This window comes from Cherax quadricarinatus, chromosome 75 (genome assembly GCF_038502225.1).
Source record: "Cherax quadricarinatus isolate ZL_2023a chromosome 75, ASM3850222v1, whole genome shotgun sequence".
NCBI classification, from domain to species: Eukaryota; Metazoa; Arthropoda; class Malacostraca; order Decapoda; family Parastacidae; genus Cherax; species Cherax quadricarinatus.
Genome location: NC_091366.1, coordinates 2,173,277 through 2,192,490, shown reverse-complemented (window position 1 = coordinate 2,192,490; position 19,214 = coordinate 2,173,277). Strand labels below are relative to the sequence as shown.

The 19,214-nt window shown below is 42.8% G+C and overlaps 1 protein-coding gene across 20 annotated transcripts in view; it reads right to left on the bottom strand.

The window, feature by feature from the left end:
* Window positions 1-19,214, bottom strand: part of Graf (GTPase regulator associated with FAK) — a 550,104-nt gene that overhangs the window by 207,404 nt on the left and 323,486 nt on the right. For all 20 annotated transcript variants that reach the window (XR_011394106.1, XR_011394105.1, XM_070100893.1 and 17 more), the window contains exons 2-3: window positions 10,209-10,366; window positions 8,879-9,052 (exon numbers count right to left, since the gene is read on the bottom strand). Coding sequence is in view for 18 of the 20 variants with exons in the window: in XM_070100893.1 (XP_069956994.1) it covers window positions 8,879-9,052; window positions 10,209-10,366 (332 nt within the window). In the remaining 2 variants the exon portion in view is untranslated. The remainder of the gene's footprint in view (window positions 1-8,878; window positions 9,053-10,208; window positions 10,367-19,214) is intronic.

The following is a 19,214-nucleotide window of genomic DNA, read 5'->3' as shown; positions in this document are numbered from 1 at the left end:
AACCTAACCTAATCTAACCTAACCTTACCTAACCTAATCTAACCTGACCTAACCTAACCTAACCTAACCTAACCTAACCTAACCTTACCTAACCTAATCTAACCTGACCTAACCTAACCTAACCTAACCTAACCTTACCTAACCTAATCTAACCTGACCTAACCTAACCTAACCTAACCTAACCTTACCTAACCTAATCTAACCTAACCTAATCTAACCTAACCTTACTTAACCTAATCTAACCTGACCTAACCTAATCTAACCTGACCTAACCTAACCTTACCTAACCTAATCTAACCTGACCTAACCTAACCTAACCTAACCTTACCTAACCTAATCTAACCTAACCTAACCTAACCTAACCTAACCTTACCTAATCTAATCTAACCTGACCTAACCTAACCTAACCTAACCTAACCTAACTTTACCTAACCTAATCTAACCTAACCTAACCTAACCTAATCTAACCTAACCTTACCTAACCTAATCTAACCTGACCTAACCTAACCTAACCTAACCTAACTTTACCTAACCTAATCTAACCTAACCTAACCTAACCTAATCTAACCTAACCTTACCTAACCTAATCTAACCTGACCTAACCTAACCTAACCTAACCTAACTTTACCTAACCTAATCTAACCTAACCTAACCTTACCTAACCTAATCTAACCTAACCTAACCTTACCTAACCTAATCTAACCTAACCTAACCTAACCTAACTTTACCTAACCTAATCTAACCTAACCTAACCTAACCTAATCTAACCTAACCTTACCTAACCTAATCTAACCTGACCTAACCTAACCTAACCTAACCTAACTTTACCTAACCTAATCTAACCTAACCTAACCTAACCTAATCTAACCTAACCTTACCTAACCTAATCTAACCTAACCTTACCTAACCTAATCTAACCTGACCTAACCTAACCTAACCTAACCTAACCTTACCTAACCTAATCTAACCTAACCTAACCTAACCTAACCTAACTTTACCTAACCTAATCTAACCTGACCTGACCTAACCTAACCTAACCTAACCTAACTTTACCTAACCTAATCTAACCTGACCTGACCTAACCTAACCTAACCTAACCTAACTTTACCTAACCTAATCTAACCTGACCTGACCTAACCTAACCTAACCTAACCTAACTTTACCTAACCTAATCTAACCTGACCTGACCTAACCTAACCTAACCTAACCTAACCTAACCTAACCTAACCTAACCTGACCTGACCTAACCTAACCTAACCTAACCTAACCTAACCTAACCTAACCTAACCTGACCTAACCTAACCTAACCTAACCTAACCTAACCTGACCTGACCTAACCTAACCTAACCTAACCTAACCTAACCTAACCTAACCTAACCTAACCTAACCTGACCTGACCTAACCTAACCTAACCTAACCTAACCTAACCTAACCTGACCTAACCTAACCTAACCTAACCTAACCTAACCTAACCTAACCTAACCTAACCTGACCTGACCTAACCTAACCTAACCTAACCTAACATTTAACAATATCATCAACATTTAACAATATCATCAACATTTAACAATATCATCAACATTTAACAATATCATCAACATTTAACAATATCATCAACATTTAACAATATCATCAACATTTAACAATATCATCAACATTTAACAATATCATCAACATTTAACAATATCATCAACATTTAACAATATCATCAACATTTAACAATATCATCAACATTTAACAATATCATCAACATTTAACAATATCATCAACATTTAACAATATCATCAACATTTAACAATATCATCAACATTTAACAATATCATCAACATTTAACAATATCATCAACATTTAACAATATCATCAACATTTAACAATATCATCAACATTTAACAATATCATCAACATTTAACAATATCATCAACATTTAACAATATCATCAACATTTAACAATATCATCAACATTTAACAATGTCAGTCATTTATGGTTTTATAATATTGGATATTATATCCAAACGGTAATTAATGCACATTTTCATTCATAAATCTTTTACATAAATACACACAAAGTACCGTCAATTTTGTCAACCAATCACCAGCGTCGTTACAAGCTGCGATAATTCATTCATGAAAATTGTCCTTAATCTTCTGTTTACTACGTCTGAGTTGCCAGATATTACTTCTGCCCAGGAGAGTGTCTAGGAACTTTTTTCCACAACTGTACTTGGGTGTTAGTCACCTTGCCTCTGTTCACCTAGCAGTAAGTAGGTACCTGGGTGTTAGTCACCTTGCCCCTGTTCAACTAGCGGTAGGTGTTAGTGGACTGGTGTGGGTAGCATCCTGGGGGGACAAGATTGAAAGACCAAAATGGAAATAAGACAGTCCTCGATGACGCACTGACTTTCTTGGGTTATCCTGGGTGGTTAACCCTCCCTACCCCAGGTTATCCTGGGTGGCTAACCCTCCCTACCCCAGGTTATCCTGGGTGGCTAACCCTCTGGGTTAAAAACATAAATAAAATCTTATTTCGCCAAGTCTGTACATATCTTGAAGAACGAAAAAACTAGAGTTCCCGTTTTCTTCCCGACACCTCACCAACATTCACAGAAAACCAGACACTAAAGTATGTACCCCAAACTATACGAAACTTGAAACTAGTCATCACGAGACTTCTTAATTTCTTTATTATGGCGCCAGATGGGTGATGTCATGTGTTAAAAGCCTGAGCAAGGACAAGGAGGGTAACATCATCAACTAAACGGGAAACATGACCCATTCTGGGTGTGTCAGGACGTCAATAACCAGTGATGTCACGACGTAAATAGGACATCTGGATGTATCTTTCACATCATAATGTAACGACGTATGTAAGTTTACTTAGGGACAAGTATACATATATACAATTATCATACATTATGTAAATTATCCAGGATAACCGCAGAATGTCAGACACTGCAGCTCTGGCGTAATAATGTACCACTGACTTCACACCTTACCCTGACCTCACACACTGTCCCTGGCTTAATTAACATGGAGTGACCTGAGACATCAGCAAGCAATCCATCCCACAAACTAACAGCAAGAAACCATATCAAAGACATCTCCAGGCTACCCATTCTATAGATGTTAGCAGGCAGCTCAGATCACAGACATCAGCAGGCAGCCCAGACCGCAGACAGTCTGCAGGCACCCATCTCAAAGGTCAGCAGGAGAAAAGAATGTGAAGAATGAGTTTATGAAGGTATCCACCTATGATATACCTTTGACGAGTTGCGAGAGTCTTTCTACTCCCGGAGCCCGTCCATGGGCCAGGCTCGTCAAGTGCTTGCCTGGTCAACCACGATGTTGCCCTGGTGTAAGAAGGTAGGATGAGTGTATGAAGGCAGGAGTGAGTAACCAACAACAAATATGTGAAGTGTGAGTGCTGGCAGTGGAGTGTGAGTGTTAGCAGTGGAGTATAAGTGCTGACAGTGAAGTATGAGTGCTGGCAGTAAAGTGTGCGTGCTAGCAGTGGAGTGTGAGTGCTAGCAGTGGAGTATAAGTGCTGACAGTGAAGTATGAGTCCTGGCAGTGAAGTATGAGTGCTAACAGTGGAGTGTGAGTGCTAGCAGTGGAGTATAAGTGCTGACAGTGGAGTGTGAGTGCTGACAGTGAAATGTGAGTGGTGGCAGCCCCATCAATGAAGACTAACACCAAGAAGGGTCCCCTAACTAACACCAACTAGTGAATCTAGGAGGACGACTGAGGCAACCTGACACCACCAGCCGTGAGCAAGACAATTCTCGCAATGGTCCACAACACAATCAACAACTTCTGACAACAGTGGTGCCATTGCTACGTCTGACAGCACTAGTGACATCACAACACAATATTCTGTTGTGACATCACAACACAATATAACTGATATATATAGCGCAAGTGATAGAGGTAAATAAGAGAACTAAACAAGAGAGTAAACAGACGAACACAGTCCATCCTCTTGATCAAAGTCAGTATGTTACTGTGGCCTTGTCGGTTGTGTGACTGTGACACAACAGTAACACAGTAATTATGTGACTGTGTAGTGTACAGCCAGCTAACTGGATGACTGTTTTCTGTTACAACTTCTAAAACAGTCATTATGTGACTGTACTATACAGCTGACTGTATTATTACCGTTAATGGTATATTATATTTTGAACATTAAAATGGTATAAAATACCGACAGGTTGTTAGGTAAGACACATATGCAACAGTTAGGTATCTTTAGGTTTCATAATAAAGATACCTAACTGTTGCATATGTGTCTTACCTAACATATTATATTTTGTTAGTTTTTATTAACAGACAACATTTTAACCTAACAAAACAAAAATCCAGACATGTGTCAAAACTGTATTTAGGAAATTAACCTGATTTACGACACACCTGTGATATAGCTGTGATATACTTGTCATATAGCTGACATATACCTGTGGATTGGTGGAGAGGTTATACCTTTGATATACCTTTGAGAAGTTTCGAGAGTTTCACTACTCTCGGAGCCCGGGCATAGGCCAGGCTCGCCTGGTACTTGCCAGGTCAACCAGGCTGTTGCTGCTAAATAACTAGGAATGACAGTACTTTAACTACCACAAGTTAAGAGACAACCTAAAAAAATTATATAAGAGAATAAACTAAAGTCAGAATTTAGGAAATCGTAATGATAAGATGTGCAAACAAACCAAACCAAGGGTGGGGATTGAACTCGCGGCGAGTCAGGATTAAAGACTGCTGAACAATCACTGAAGATGGAAGACGAAATAAAGAGGATGAAGAGGACTTGACAAAGCTCCCAGAGAGTGAATTATTATTATTATAATCAAGAGGGAAGCGCTAAACCCGGAGGATTATACAGCGCCTGGGGGGGGGGATGTGGAAGGCATTCAGGCTTAATTCGGGGAACTGGAGCACAGATCCAATTCCCTAAATCAAGAGCCCCTCACCAACATCAAGGAACCTTCCTTGAGGGGCCCAGAGAGCGAAACGTTGCCACAAGAAAATCTCCCATTAGCTGCATCTGTCTCCATTAACACAATATTTTGTTGGTAATTCTGCCTCAGTTATAAAATATTTGATGAATTTACACACAAGTATTGCTAAAGCAGCACTGCCAGCACCTGGTCGTACTCTGATGGTCGTAATAACAGCACCTGGCTGTACTGTGATGGTCGTAATAACAGCACCTGGTTGTACTGTGATGGTCGTAATAACAGCACCTGGTCGTACTGTGATGGTCGTAATAACAGCACCTGGTTGTACTGTGATGCTCGTAATAACAGCACCTGGTTGTACTGTGATGGTCGTAATAACAGCACCTGGTTGTACTGTGATGGTCGTAATAACAGCACCTGGTCGTACTGTGATGGTCGTAATAACAGCACCTGGTCGTACTGTGATGCTCGTAATAACAGCACCTGGTTGTACTGTTATGGTCGTAATAACAGCACCTGGTTGTACTGTGATGGTCGTAATAACAGCACCTGGTTGTACTGTGATGCTCGTAATAACAGCACCTGGTCGTACTGTGATGCTCGTAATAACAGCACCTGGTTGTACTGTGATGGTCGTAATAACAGCACCTGGTTGTACTGTTATGGTCGTAATAACAGCACCTGGTTGTACTGTGATGGTCGTAATAACAACACCTGGTTGTACTGTGATGGTCGTAATAACAGCACCTGGTTGTACTGTGATGCTCGTAATAACAGCACCTGGTTGTACTGTGATGGTCGTAATAACAACACCTGGTTGTACTGTGATGGTCGTAATAACAGCACCTGGTTGTACTGTGATGCTCGTAATAACAGCACCTGGTCGTACTGTGATGCTCGTAATAACAGCACCTGGTTGTACTGTGATGGTCGTAATGACAGCACCTGGTTGTAATGTGATGGTCGTAATAACAGTACCTGGTTGTACTGTGATGGTCGTAATAACAACACCTGGTTGTACTGTGATGGTCGTAATAACAGCGCCTGGTTGTACTGTGATGGTCGTAATAACAGCACCTGGTCGTACTGTGATGCTCGTAATAACAGCACCTGGTCGTACTGTGATGGTCGTAATAACAGCACCTGGTTGTAATGTGATGGTCGTAATAACAGCACCTGGTTGTACTGTGATGGTCGTAATAACAGCACCTGGTTGTACTGTGATGCTCGTAATAACAGCACCTGGTTGTACTGTGATGGTCGTAATAACAGAACCTGGTTGTACTGTGATGCTCGTAATAACAGCACCTGGTCGTACTGTGATGCTCGTAATAACAGTACCTGGTTGTAATGTGATGGTCGTAATAACAGCACCTGGTTGTACTGTGATGCTCGTAATAACAGCACCTGGTTGTACTGTGATGCTCGTAATAACAGCACCTGGTCGTACTGTGATGCTCGTAATAACAGCACCTGGTTGTACTGTGATGGTCGTAATAACAACACCTGGTTGTACTGTGATGGTCGTAATAACAGCACCTGGTCGTACTGTGATGCTCGTAATAACAGCACCTGGTCGTACTGTGATGCTCGTAATAACAGCACCTGGTTGTACTGTGATGGTCGTAATAACAGCACCTGGTTGTAATGTGATGGTCGTAATAACAGTACCTGGTTGTACTGTGATGGTCGTAATAACAACACCTGGTTGTACTGTGATGGTCGTAATAACAGTGCCTGGTTGTACTGTGATGCTCGTAATAACAGCACCTGGTTGTACTGTGATGGTCGTAATAACAGCACCTGGTTGTACTGTTATGGTCGTAATAACAGCACCTGGTTGTCCTGTGATGGTCGTAATAACAGCACCTGGTTGTAATGTGATGGTCGTAATAACAGTACCTGGTTGTACTGTGATGGTCGTAATAACAGCACCTGGTTGTACTGTGATGCTCGTAATAACAGCACCTGGTTGTACCGTGATGGTCGTAATAACAGCACCTGGTTGTACTGTGATGGTCGTAATAACAGAACCTGGTTGTACTGTGATGGTCGTAATAACAGCACCTGGTTGTACTGTGATGGTCGTAATAACAGCACCTGGTTGTACTGTGATGGTCGTAATAACAGCACCTGGTTGTACTGTGATGGTCGTAATAACAGCACCTGGTTGTACTGTGATGGTCGTAATAACAGCACCTGGTTGTACTGTGATGGCCGTAATAACAGCACCTGGTTGTACTGTGATGGTCGTAATAACAGCACCAGGTTGTACTGTGATGGTCGTAATAACAGCACCTAGTTGTACTGTGATGATCGTAATAACAGCACCTGGTTGTACTGTGATGGTCGTAATAACAGCACCTGGTTGTACTGTGATGGTCGTAATAACAGCACCTGGTTGTACTGTGATGGTCGTAATAACAGCACCTGGTTGTACTGTGGTCGTAATAACAACACCTGGTTGTACTGTGATGGTCGTAATAACAGCACCTGGTTGTACTGTGATGGTCGTAATAACAGCACCTGGTTGTACTGTGATGGTCGTAATAACAGCACCTGGTCGTACTGTGATGGTCGTAATAACAGCACCTGGTTGTACTGTGATGCTCGTAATAACAGCACCTGGTCGTACTATCATGGTCGTAATAACAGCACCTGGTTGTACTGTGATGCTCGTAATAACAGCACCTGGTCGTACTGTGATGGTCGTAATAACAGCACCTGGTTGTACTGTGATGGTCGTAATAACAGCACCTGGTTGTACTGTGATGGTCGTAATAAAAGCACCTGGTCGTACTGTGATGGTCGTAATAAAAGCACCTGGTTGTACTGTGATGGTCGTAATAACAGCACTTGGTTGTACTGTGATGGTCGTCATAACAGCACCTGGTTGTAATGTGATGGTCGTAAAAACAGCACCTGGTCGTACTGTGATGGTCGTAATAACAGCACCTGGTTGTACTGTGATGCTCGTAATAACAGCACCTGGTTGTACTGTGATGGTCGTAATAACAGCACCTGGTTGTACTGTGATGGTCGTAATAACAGAACCTGGTTGTACTGTGATGGTCGTAATAACAACACCTGGTCGTACTGTGATGCTCGTAATAACAGCACCTGGTCGTACTGTGATGCTCGTAATAACAACACCTGGTTGTACTGTGATGCTCGTAATAACAGCACCTGGTTGTACTGTGATGGTCGTAATAACAGCACCTGGTTGTACTGTGATGGTCGTAATAACAGAACCTGGTTGTACTGTGATGCTCGTAATAACAACACCTGGTTGTACTGTGATGGTCGTAATAACAGCACCTGGTTGTACTGTGATGGTCGTAATAACAGAACCTGGTTGTACTGTGATGCTCGTAATAACAGCACCTGGTCGTACTGTGATGCTCGTAATAACAGCACCTGGTCGTACTATCATGGTCGTAATAACAGCACCTGGTCGTACTGTGATGCTCGTAATAACAGAACCTGGTCGTACTATCATGGTCGTAATAACAGCACCTGGTCGTACTATCATGGTCGTAATAACAGCAACATTATAACAACTACAATATGACTGACCTCCTGCAGAACCTGGTCGTACTATCATGGTCGTAATAACAGCACCTGGTCGTACTATCATGGTCGTAATAACAGCAACATTATAACAACTGCAATATGACTGACCTCCTGCAGAACCTGGTCGTACTATCATGGTCGTAATAACAGCACCTGGTCGTACTATCATGGTCGTAATAACAGCAACATTATAACAACTGCAATATGACTGACCTCCTGCAGAACCTGGTCGTACTATCATGGTCGTAATAACAGCACCTGGTTGTACTGTGATGCTCGTAATAACAGCACCTGGTCGTACTATCATGGTCGTAATAATAGCAACATTATAAGAACTACAATACAATATGACTGACCTCCTGCAGAACCTGGCCGTCCTTCTTAGTAGAGAGGTTAAGGTAGCGCTCCTGAGACTGACAAAACTTCTGCGTCTGCTTCTCAAACTTCTTCCTGCCTTCCTTAGCGCCACCTATGGCCTCCTTACGGAAACTCTCCAGCGGTTGTATGATCTGCTCATAGGACCGCTCCAGCTGACACACAAAACATATACTCAGCTTTACAAACAATAAGATCATATATTATAATATATACAAAAATAATTACACTCTGTCCCACTTATTACTAAACTAAAATTATACACACACACACACACACACACACATACAGGAAGCAGAGAGGGAGAGGACCTAGTAGCGATCAGTGAAGAGGCGGGGCCAGGAGCTGAGTTTCGACCCCTGCAACCACAATTAGGTGAGTACAATTAGGTGAGTACACACACACACATACATAGCTTTAAGTAGAGGTATGATAAGGCTCACGGTTCAGGGAGAGTGACCTAGTAGCGGCCAGTGAAGAGGCGGGGGGCCAGGAGCTATGAATCGACCCCTGCAACCACAACTTGGTGAGTACACACACACACACACACACACACACACACACACACACGAGAATAATGGGTTTCCAGACGTCTGGTCTTTAAGCTTGACCTGACTGCCATTCAATGTCTGTCAACTCAGGCAGACAGGGAAACATGGCTGCCTTTCGTTTACACTCGGCAACTATAGTGAAGCACCTCAGCATAGATGTACCTAATTTTGCTAACTTATAAAAAAAACAATCTACATGCACTTCCCTCCTTGTCACACTCTCTCAATTTCCTCTCCATCCCCCCATCTATCCCTCACACAATCTCTTCCATGTTCCTTACACTCCCACCTTTATTCACTCCTATCTCTCTTCCTCTCACGTCTATTTCTTCTCCATACTCTCCTTCCTCCCCCTCACCCAATATACACTCATGATCTGGTACTAGCTCACCAGCTCTCACTCAGATAGGTACTACCACTATAACAGTACACCGATGTATCTTGTATCAGTTAATACGATGTCCGTGGCCCGGTGGCTAAGGCTCTCGCTTCACATGGCGAGGGTCTGGGATCGATTCCCAGCGAGGGTAGAAACATTGGGAGTGTTTCTTTACACCGGTTGTCTATGTTCACCCATCAGTAAACTGGGTATCTGGGAGTTAGTGGACTGGTGTGGGTCGCATCCTGGGACAAAAGTGACCTAATTTGCGGGAAATGCTCTGCATAACAAGTGGCTTTCTATACAATAGTATGTCAGTTAGGGCTGTATACCTTGTACATGTAGTAAATAAAAGTATTATTACTGGGTTGTGGTACCTACCATTCTCTCTCTCTCATCCTCCACCATGTCGATAATCTTGGCGAACTCTCTGAGTGATCCACCGATGACAATTTCGTCATCTGTCTGGCTGTTACCGATACATTCAAACTTGAAGCGTTGAAGGTTGTGGCTCAGGTTACGCTTGGCCCGCGACAAATCTGTCAACAACACAAACCAATATTAATTATCGTAAATACTAAAATGGTACACAATACCGACAGGTTGATAAGTAAGACACATGTGCAAGGGTTAGGTGTCTTTATTCAGAATCGTTTTACCTACATAATATGAAGTTAACCCAACAGTATGGGGACATATATCTCCATACTGTTGGTTCAACCTCACATTGTTCCAGACTGTGGAGCACAACTCTTCTCCAGGCTGAGGGACTGACCACCTCAAACTTCTCCAGGCTGAGGGACTGACCACCTCAAAACTACGTCTTCAAGAGTGATGGACTATGTAGCAGAGGTCTGAGCACAGCTACACAAAGATTTGTTAAGTTATACCATGAATTAAGGAAAGATCCTGGACTTCACCGTACGAAAGCAGACAAAGCAAATACGATAATAACTATGGACAAGGTAGACAATAGGGAAAAATTAACATTATTAGAATACAGGGGAACTGACGTGACCCTTAACAAATCTCTGAGGACAATTCTGAGCAATATTTTATTACAGGTAAACTACAATACCTATATACTGCAAAAAAAGAAACAAATTACTTGTATTTGTATATATTAATCACATTAGTTTACCTTCTCCCGGTCAATAAAATCCCGTTTTCTTATTACTGCAGCGATACAGAAACTGGGAGATGAATATTAAGTAGTAACTATAGTAAATAATACATGTTCTCAATATAATCCAATTCCTTTAAAAATTATAGATATTATTATATATGCAAACCAGCAGTATATGGGGATACTGTCTTAGCTTACATATGAAAGTCCTTGGTTTGATCCCTGGTACGGCTGGTAACACTGGGTGTGTTTCCTTAAGACACCTGATGTCACTGTTCACCTAGCAGTAAGTAGGCACCTGGGTGTTAGTCAACTGGTGTGAGTCGCATCCTGGGAACAAAATTAACCTAAGTGGTCCGAAATGCTCAACATAACAAGGGATTTTCTATATAGTATATCACTGATGTTATCTATGGTCTGTATAAGTCGTATCATGTACTGACTATTATTATTATACCATATTATCAAAGTGCGGGACAGACACAGTGTTCCATACAATATCATACAACACTGGTGACCACCATACTGACCAGGGAAGAGACACGACCAGTGCTGCATACAATAATATCATACAACACTGGTGACCACCATACTGACCAGGGATGAGACACGACCAGTGCTGCATACAACAATATCATACAACACTGGTGACCACCATACTGACCAGGGATGAGACACGACCAGTGCTGCATACAACAATATCATACAACACTGGTGACCACCATACTGACCAGGGATGAGACACGACCAGTGCTGCATACAATATTATACAACACTGGTGACCACCATACTGACCAGGGATGAGACACGACCAGTGCTGCATACAACAATATCATACAACACTGGTGACCACCATACTGACCAGGGATGAGACACGACCAGTGCTGCATACAATATCATACAACACTGGTGACCACCATACTGACCAGGGATGAGACACGACCAGTGCTGCATACAACAATATCATACAACACTGGTGACCACCATACTGACCAGGGATGAGACACGACCAGTGCTGCATACAATATCATACAACACTGGTGACCACCATACTGACCAGGGATGAGACACGACCAGTGCTGCATACAACAGTATCATACAAGAAAAATTAATTTAAAATACCACAGACAGAACAATCATAAACTGAGACAAACGCGCAATATCTGGGTATCTTTATTTTAGACGTTTTGTCATCCAGTGACTTTATCAATACAGATTCGAGGACATAATTAGAAGACAGTAGAGCTATATACAAAAGATGAGGTAATCAGTCCCTCAGCCTTGGAGTTGGTGTGAAGAGCACCGTAGTCGTGGAGATTCTGGAGCACAGGAAAGGAAGCTGGTGCTAATATACTAACGTCAGGTGGAATGGGACAGGTAGCAGACGAGGGCATAGTCACTAGTAGGCGGGATTCCCCAGTGGAAGTAGGTCCTACCCAAAGGGATGGGTAAGTTGTAGAAGCCGTGAAGAAGGTCATGTCGATGTCCTCTGAACCATGATTCCATGATGTTGCAGTGTCTGACAAGTTGTACAATAATGGTATACAATACCGACAAGACGAAAACTGAGACACATATGCACATGTGTCTCAGTTTTCATCTTGTCGGTATTGTATACCTTTCTTGTACAGGACAACCATAACTGCGATATTACTATTCATGATTTAATTAAATAATGTCATGCTGGTTCACCATTTTATGTCGGTCATACAAGTTATGTATGCCATAAGTTGTTCATTATTTATCTTTGAAAATTTGATTAATTGGAATAAATTTACATCGGTAATTCGCAGTTCGCAACTAATACCATCTTATAAAAGTTTACCATTGTTCGTCCGGTGTCGTTTTCTATGAACTATATGACAGAAAATGTGCATGAAAGTTAATTTAATGGGTAACTAAGATTTAACACTATAAACTGCAACCGTCAAGGTGCCTTGATACTGGCGAATTATTATTATTATTATTATTATTATAATCAAGGGGGAAGCGCTAAACCCAGAGGATTATACAGCGCCTGGGGGGGGGATGTGGAAGGCATTCAGGCTTAATTCGGGGAACTGGAGCACAAATCCAATTCCCTAAATCAAGAGCCCCTCACCAACATCAAGGAACTTTCCTTGAGGGGTGATACTGGCGAAGCCCTCTTGATCCAAGGTATTAGAGAAACCATCGCCTCCCTTGAATCAAACAAGATCCTCTCCCATTGCTCAAGTGCTGTATGACACCTATGGGTTGAGTGCTTCCCCATAAACATAACACTGCGACGTAAGATCACATTAAACAGGTCATATTACAATATGCAAAATAACTACAGTGAAACAACAGTGAAATTCCAAGCGATTTCGTGATTTGTCACATTTTTATTATCCTTGATAATATGAGAAATTATGAAAGCGATTGGTGGCTCATTCAGCTCACACACTGAGGTCCGGGGTTTGATCCCCGGTAGGGGTAAAAACATTAGGACGTGTTTCCTTAAGACACCTGCTGTTCATGTTCACCTAGCAGGAGAGAGAGAGAGAGAGAGAGAGAGAGAGAGAGAGAGAGAGAGAGAGAGAGAGAGAGGTGCCAACTTTGGCTGTGTACCGGAAGTCACACCTACAACCTAGGCACTATCCTGCTACAGCTGTAACTACTTCAGCTGGTCGCGCGCTGAACTACGTGCGACCAGCTGTAACAGCCTGATTGATCAGGACCCTGATCCACTGAATCCTGGTTAGGGACCGGACCGCGGGGGCGTTGACACCCGAAATCACTGAGGTACTTCACTTGCAGTAATACTCTTGCAAAACAATAAAACAATGTACACTGTGTGTGTGTGTGTGTGTGTGTGTACTCACCTAGTTGAGGTTGCGGGGGTCGAGTCCGAGCTCCTGGCCCCGCCTCTTCACTCATCGCTACTAGGTCACTCTCCCTGAGCCGTGAGCTTTATCATACCTCTGCTTAAAGCTATGTATGGATCCTGCCTCCATTACATCGCTTCCCAAACTATTCCACTTACTGACTACTCTGTGGCTGAAGAAATACTTCCTAACATCCCTGTGATTCATCTGTGTCTTCAGCTTCCAACTGTGTCCCCTTGTTACTGTGTCCAATCTCTGGAACATCCTGTCTTTGTCCACCTTGTCAATTCCTCTCAGTATTTTGTATGCCGTTATCATGTCCCCCCTATCTCTCCTGTCCTCCAGTGTCGTCAGGTTGATTTCCCTTAACCTCTCCTCGTAGGACATACCACTTAGCTCTGGGACTAGTCTTGTTGCAAACCTTTGCACTTTCTCTAGTTTCTTCACGTGCTTGGCTAGGTGTGGGTTCCAAACTGGTGCCGCATACTCCAATATGGGCCTAACGTACACGGTGTACAGGGTCCTGAACGATTCCTTATTAAGATGTCGGAATGCTGTTCTGAGGTTTGCTAGGCGCCCATATGCTGCAGCAGTTATTTGGTTGATGTGCGCTTCAGGAGATGTGCCTGGTGTTATACTCACCCCAAGATCTTTTTCCTTGAGTGAGGTTTGTAGTCTCTGGCCCCCTAGACTGTACTCCGTCTGCGGTCTTCTTTGCCCTTCCCCAATCTTCATGACTTTGCACTTGGTGGGATTGAACTCCAGGAGCCAATTGCTGGACCAGGTCTGCAGATTGTCCAGATCCCTTTGTAGTTCTGCCTGGTCTTCGATCGAGTGAATTCTTCTCATCAACTTCACGTCATCTGCAAACAGGGACACCTCGGAGTTTATTCCTTCCGTCATGTTGTTCACAAATACCAGAAACAGCACTGGTCCTAGGACTGACCCCTGTGGGACCCCGCTGGTCACAGGTGCCTACTCTGACACCTCGCCACGTACCATGACTCGCTGCTGTCTTCCTGGCAAGTATTCCCTTATCCATTGTAGTGCCTTCCCTGTTATCCCTGCTTGGTCCTCCAGTTTTTGCACCAATCTCTTGTGTGGAACTGTGTCAAACGCCTTCTTGCAGTCCAAGAATATGCAATCCACCCACCCCTCTCTCTCTTGTCTTACTGCTGTCACCATGTCATAGAACTCCAGTAGGTTTGTGACACAGGATTTCCCGTCCCTGAAACCATGTTGGCTGCTGTTGATGAGATCGTTCCTTTCTAGGTGTTCCACCACTCTTCTCCTGATAATCTTCTCCACGATTTTGCATACATGTCAGTGACACTGGTCTGTAGTTTAATGCTTCATGTCTGTCTCCTTTTTTAAAGATTGGGACTACATTTGCTGTCTTCCATGTGTGTGTGTGTGTGTGTGTGTGTACTCACCTAATTGTGCTTGAAGAGGCTGCATCACAGCTCCTGGTCCCGCCTTTTAATGGTCGCTACTAGGTCCTCTCTCTGTTCCATGAGCTTTATCATACATCTTCTTCAAACTATGTATGGTTCCTGCCTCCACTACGTCACTTCCCAGACTATTCCACTTCCTGACAACTCTATGACTGAAGAAATACTTCCTAACATTCCTGTGATTCATCTGAGTCTTCAACTACCAATTGTGACACCTTGTTGCTGTGTCCCATCTCTGGAACATCCTGTCTCTGTCACCTAGAAGGCAGAATATTCAGTCAGCCTCAAGGGGAAATCTCGGTACTCTTCCCTGATATAATTACAATAACTTCTCCAAAGATATGGACCCCCACACCCGCAGCTACAGGCGACTTCACCCCGTCTATATCTCATCTTTGTAACCAATTTACAGCCACATTTCCATTTACAACAACAGACACAAGTAAGGAATATGCGATCTGTTTATTTTCAACAACGTTGAAAACCAGCAAGAGTACATACATGCTTACTGTGCCAGAGTACAGCAAGGCAGTCAGCTTTGACCTCAGCAAGAGTAATTCTCCCCTTGATGCTAGTGAAGAGAGAGAGAGAGAGAGAGAGAGAGAGAGAGAGAGAGAGAGAGAGAGAGAGAGAGAGAGAGAGAGAGAGAGAGAGACAGAGAAAGAGACAGAGAGAAAGCCAGGTGGACTGCCTCAGGTAACCTGGCACCTCACCTTATCTGATCACTAATGGGCAGTCTGCAGGCAACACTCGTTAGTGCTAAGCCAGCTTCCTACCTCACAAGGTCACACACACACACACACACACACACACACACACACACACACACACACACACACACACACACACACACACACACACACATATATATATATATATATATATATATATATATATATATATATATGTGTGTGTGTGTGTGTGTGTGTGTGTGTGTTACTTTTTGCTGATGATACTGTGCTTATGGGAGATTCTAAAGAAAAATTGCAAAGGTTAGTGGATGAGTTTGAGAATGTGTGTAAAGGTAGAAAGTTGAAAGTGAACATAGAAAAGAGTAAGGTGATGAGGGTATCAAATGATTTAGATAAAGAAAAATTGGATATCAAATTGGGGAGGAGGAGTATGGAAGAAGCGAATGTTTTCAGATACTTGGGAGTTGACGTGTCGGCGGATGGATTTATGAAGGATGAGGTTAATCATAGAATTGATGAGGGAAAAAAGGTGAGTGGTGCATTGAGGTATATGTGGAGTCAAAAAACGTTATCTATGGAGGCAAAGAAGGGAATGTATGAAAGTATAGTAGTACCAACACTCTTATATGGGTGTGAAGCTTGGGTGGTAAATGCAGCAGCGAGGAGACGGTTGGAGGCAGCGGAGATGTCCTGTCTAAGGGCAATGTGTGGTGTAAATATTATGCAGAAAATTCGGAGTGTGGAAATTAGGAGAAGGTGTGGAGTTAATAAAAGTATTAGTCAGAGGGCAGAAGAGGGGTTGTTGAGGTGGTTTGGTCATTTAGAGAGAATGGATCAAAGTAGAATGACATGAAAAGCATATAAATCTATAGGGGAAGGAAAGAGGGGTAGGGGTCGTCCTCGAAAGGGTTGGAAAGAGGGGGTAAAGGAGGTTTTGTGGGCGAGGGGCTTGGACTTCCAGCAAGCGTGCATGAGCGTGTTAGATAGGAGTGAATGGAGACGAATGATACTTGGGACCTGACGATCTGTTGGAGTGTGAGCAGGGTAATATTTAGTGAAGGGATTCAGGGAAACCGGTTATTTTCATATAGTCAGACTTGAGTCCTGGAAATGGGAAGTACAATGCCTGCACTTTAAAGGAGGGGTTTGGGATATTGGCAGTTTGGAGGGATATGTTGTGTATCTTTATACGTATATGCTTCTAAACTGTTGTATTCTGAACACCTCTGCAAAAGCAGTGATAATGTGCGAGTGTGGTGAAAGTGTTGAATGATGATGAAAGTATTTTCTTTTTGGGGATTTTCTTTCTTTTTTGGGTCACCCTGCCTCGGTGGGAGACGGCCGACTTGTTGAAAATATATATATATATATATATATATATATATATATATATATATATATATATATATATATATATATATATATATATATATATAATATATATATATATATATATATATATATATATATAGATATATAGATATATATATGTATATATCAATAACAACACTGCGACTAGTCGAGGATTCGAACCCATGTCGTTTTCGCCTGCCTGATGTGTGATTTTCGCTCACCCTGAGATGGGCCAAAACGACATGGGTTCGAATCCTCGGCTAGTCGCAGTGTTGTTATTGATTCAAAAAAAAAAGTAACCACTGTCAAAAATAGAAGATTTTCAAGCAATTTCGTGTTTTTTCACATTATCAAGGAACTCATAATGTGGAAATTGAGTATTTTCATAGTGGTTATTTTGCATATTATATCACCTGTTTACTGTGACCTTACAGCATGTATACTACACACCCACAGCTGTATTTCTCTACAGAGTGACGTACTGTATATCTATACAGAGTGAAGTGTATATCTCACTGTATATACACTAGAATAAACCATACCACGGGCGGGGTTCGAACCCGCGATCAGAGTCATAAAACTCCAGACCGAAGCCTTACACTGGGATGTACATATCTCTTAGTGTATCAACACTTTAAATATTATTAAGAGTTGCAAGAAGCTTGACCGGCGGTGAGCAGTCTTAATGAACCTCGTCTGAGTAAAAATATATAGTTATAACCATACCATAATTTTTATAAGTAGGGTGGAGGGGTAAGCCAGCAGAAGGTCTCGGTCAGATGACCACAAGCTCCAGCTGTGGGTTATCATAATGACTAAGACCCAGAAAGCACTTGTCCTGATTCCTGACACAGTAATATAGATGTAAATTACTAAGACTCCAGACTAAACAAAGCACAACACACACCTCTGATATACTTTTGATGAGTTTCCAGTCTTTTTACTCCCGGAGCCCGGCCATAGGCCAGGCTCGTATGGTACTAGCCTGGTCAACCAGGTCAACATGGGGACTGTGCCCACCTAGCTGACCACGCCCACAAGCTGGAAAGAATCCAAAGATTCACAACGAGACTAGTCGCAAAGCTGAGAAAAACAGACCTATAAGGAATGGTTGAAAGAAAGGGTGAACCAGACAATCTTAGAGTAAAGGAAGGAATAGAGAACACGTGATAATGACGTATAATCTTTAACGAGGATAAGACACAGGAGTATTAATGTTGCAGTTTTGTAACTGTAGTGTAAGCGCGCCTCTGGCAAGACAGTGATGGAGTGAATGATGGTGAAAGTTTTTCTTTTTCGGGCCACCCTGCCTTGGTGGGAGACGGCCGATGTAACTTTGAAGAGTTTCGAGGGTTTATCTACTCTCTGAGCCCGGCCATGGGCCAGGCTCACATATGCAACCGTTAATTATTGCGAAACGTTTCGCCTACACAGTAGGCTTCTTCAGTCACATACAGAGGAGGCAGCAGAAGCAGTGGATATGCCGAGATGTAATCAGTCCATCACTCTCGAAGATGTAGTTTAGAGGTGGTCAGTCCCTCGGTCTGAGTGAGGGACTGACCACCTCAACGACGGTGATGGCCTGACTACATCGTCTCAACATCTCCACTGCTTCTGTAGTGCTAAGAATCCAAATGTGCAAACACACCTTCCAGACTTGCTCCTCCTCCCACACACCTGCTCCTCCTCCCACACACTTGCACTCTCTCTCTCACACACCTGCACATCCTCCCACACACCTGCACCTCCTTTCACACACCTGCACCTCCAACACTCATGCTTCTCCTCCCACACACTTGCACCCTCTAACACACCTGCACTCTCACACACATGACCTCCTTCCCACACACCTGCACAAACACCTGTCAACATAACCTAATTTTTCTGAACACAAATCAGTCTAGTATTACAACCAG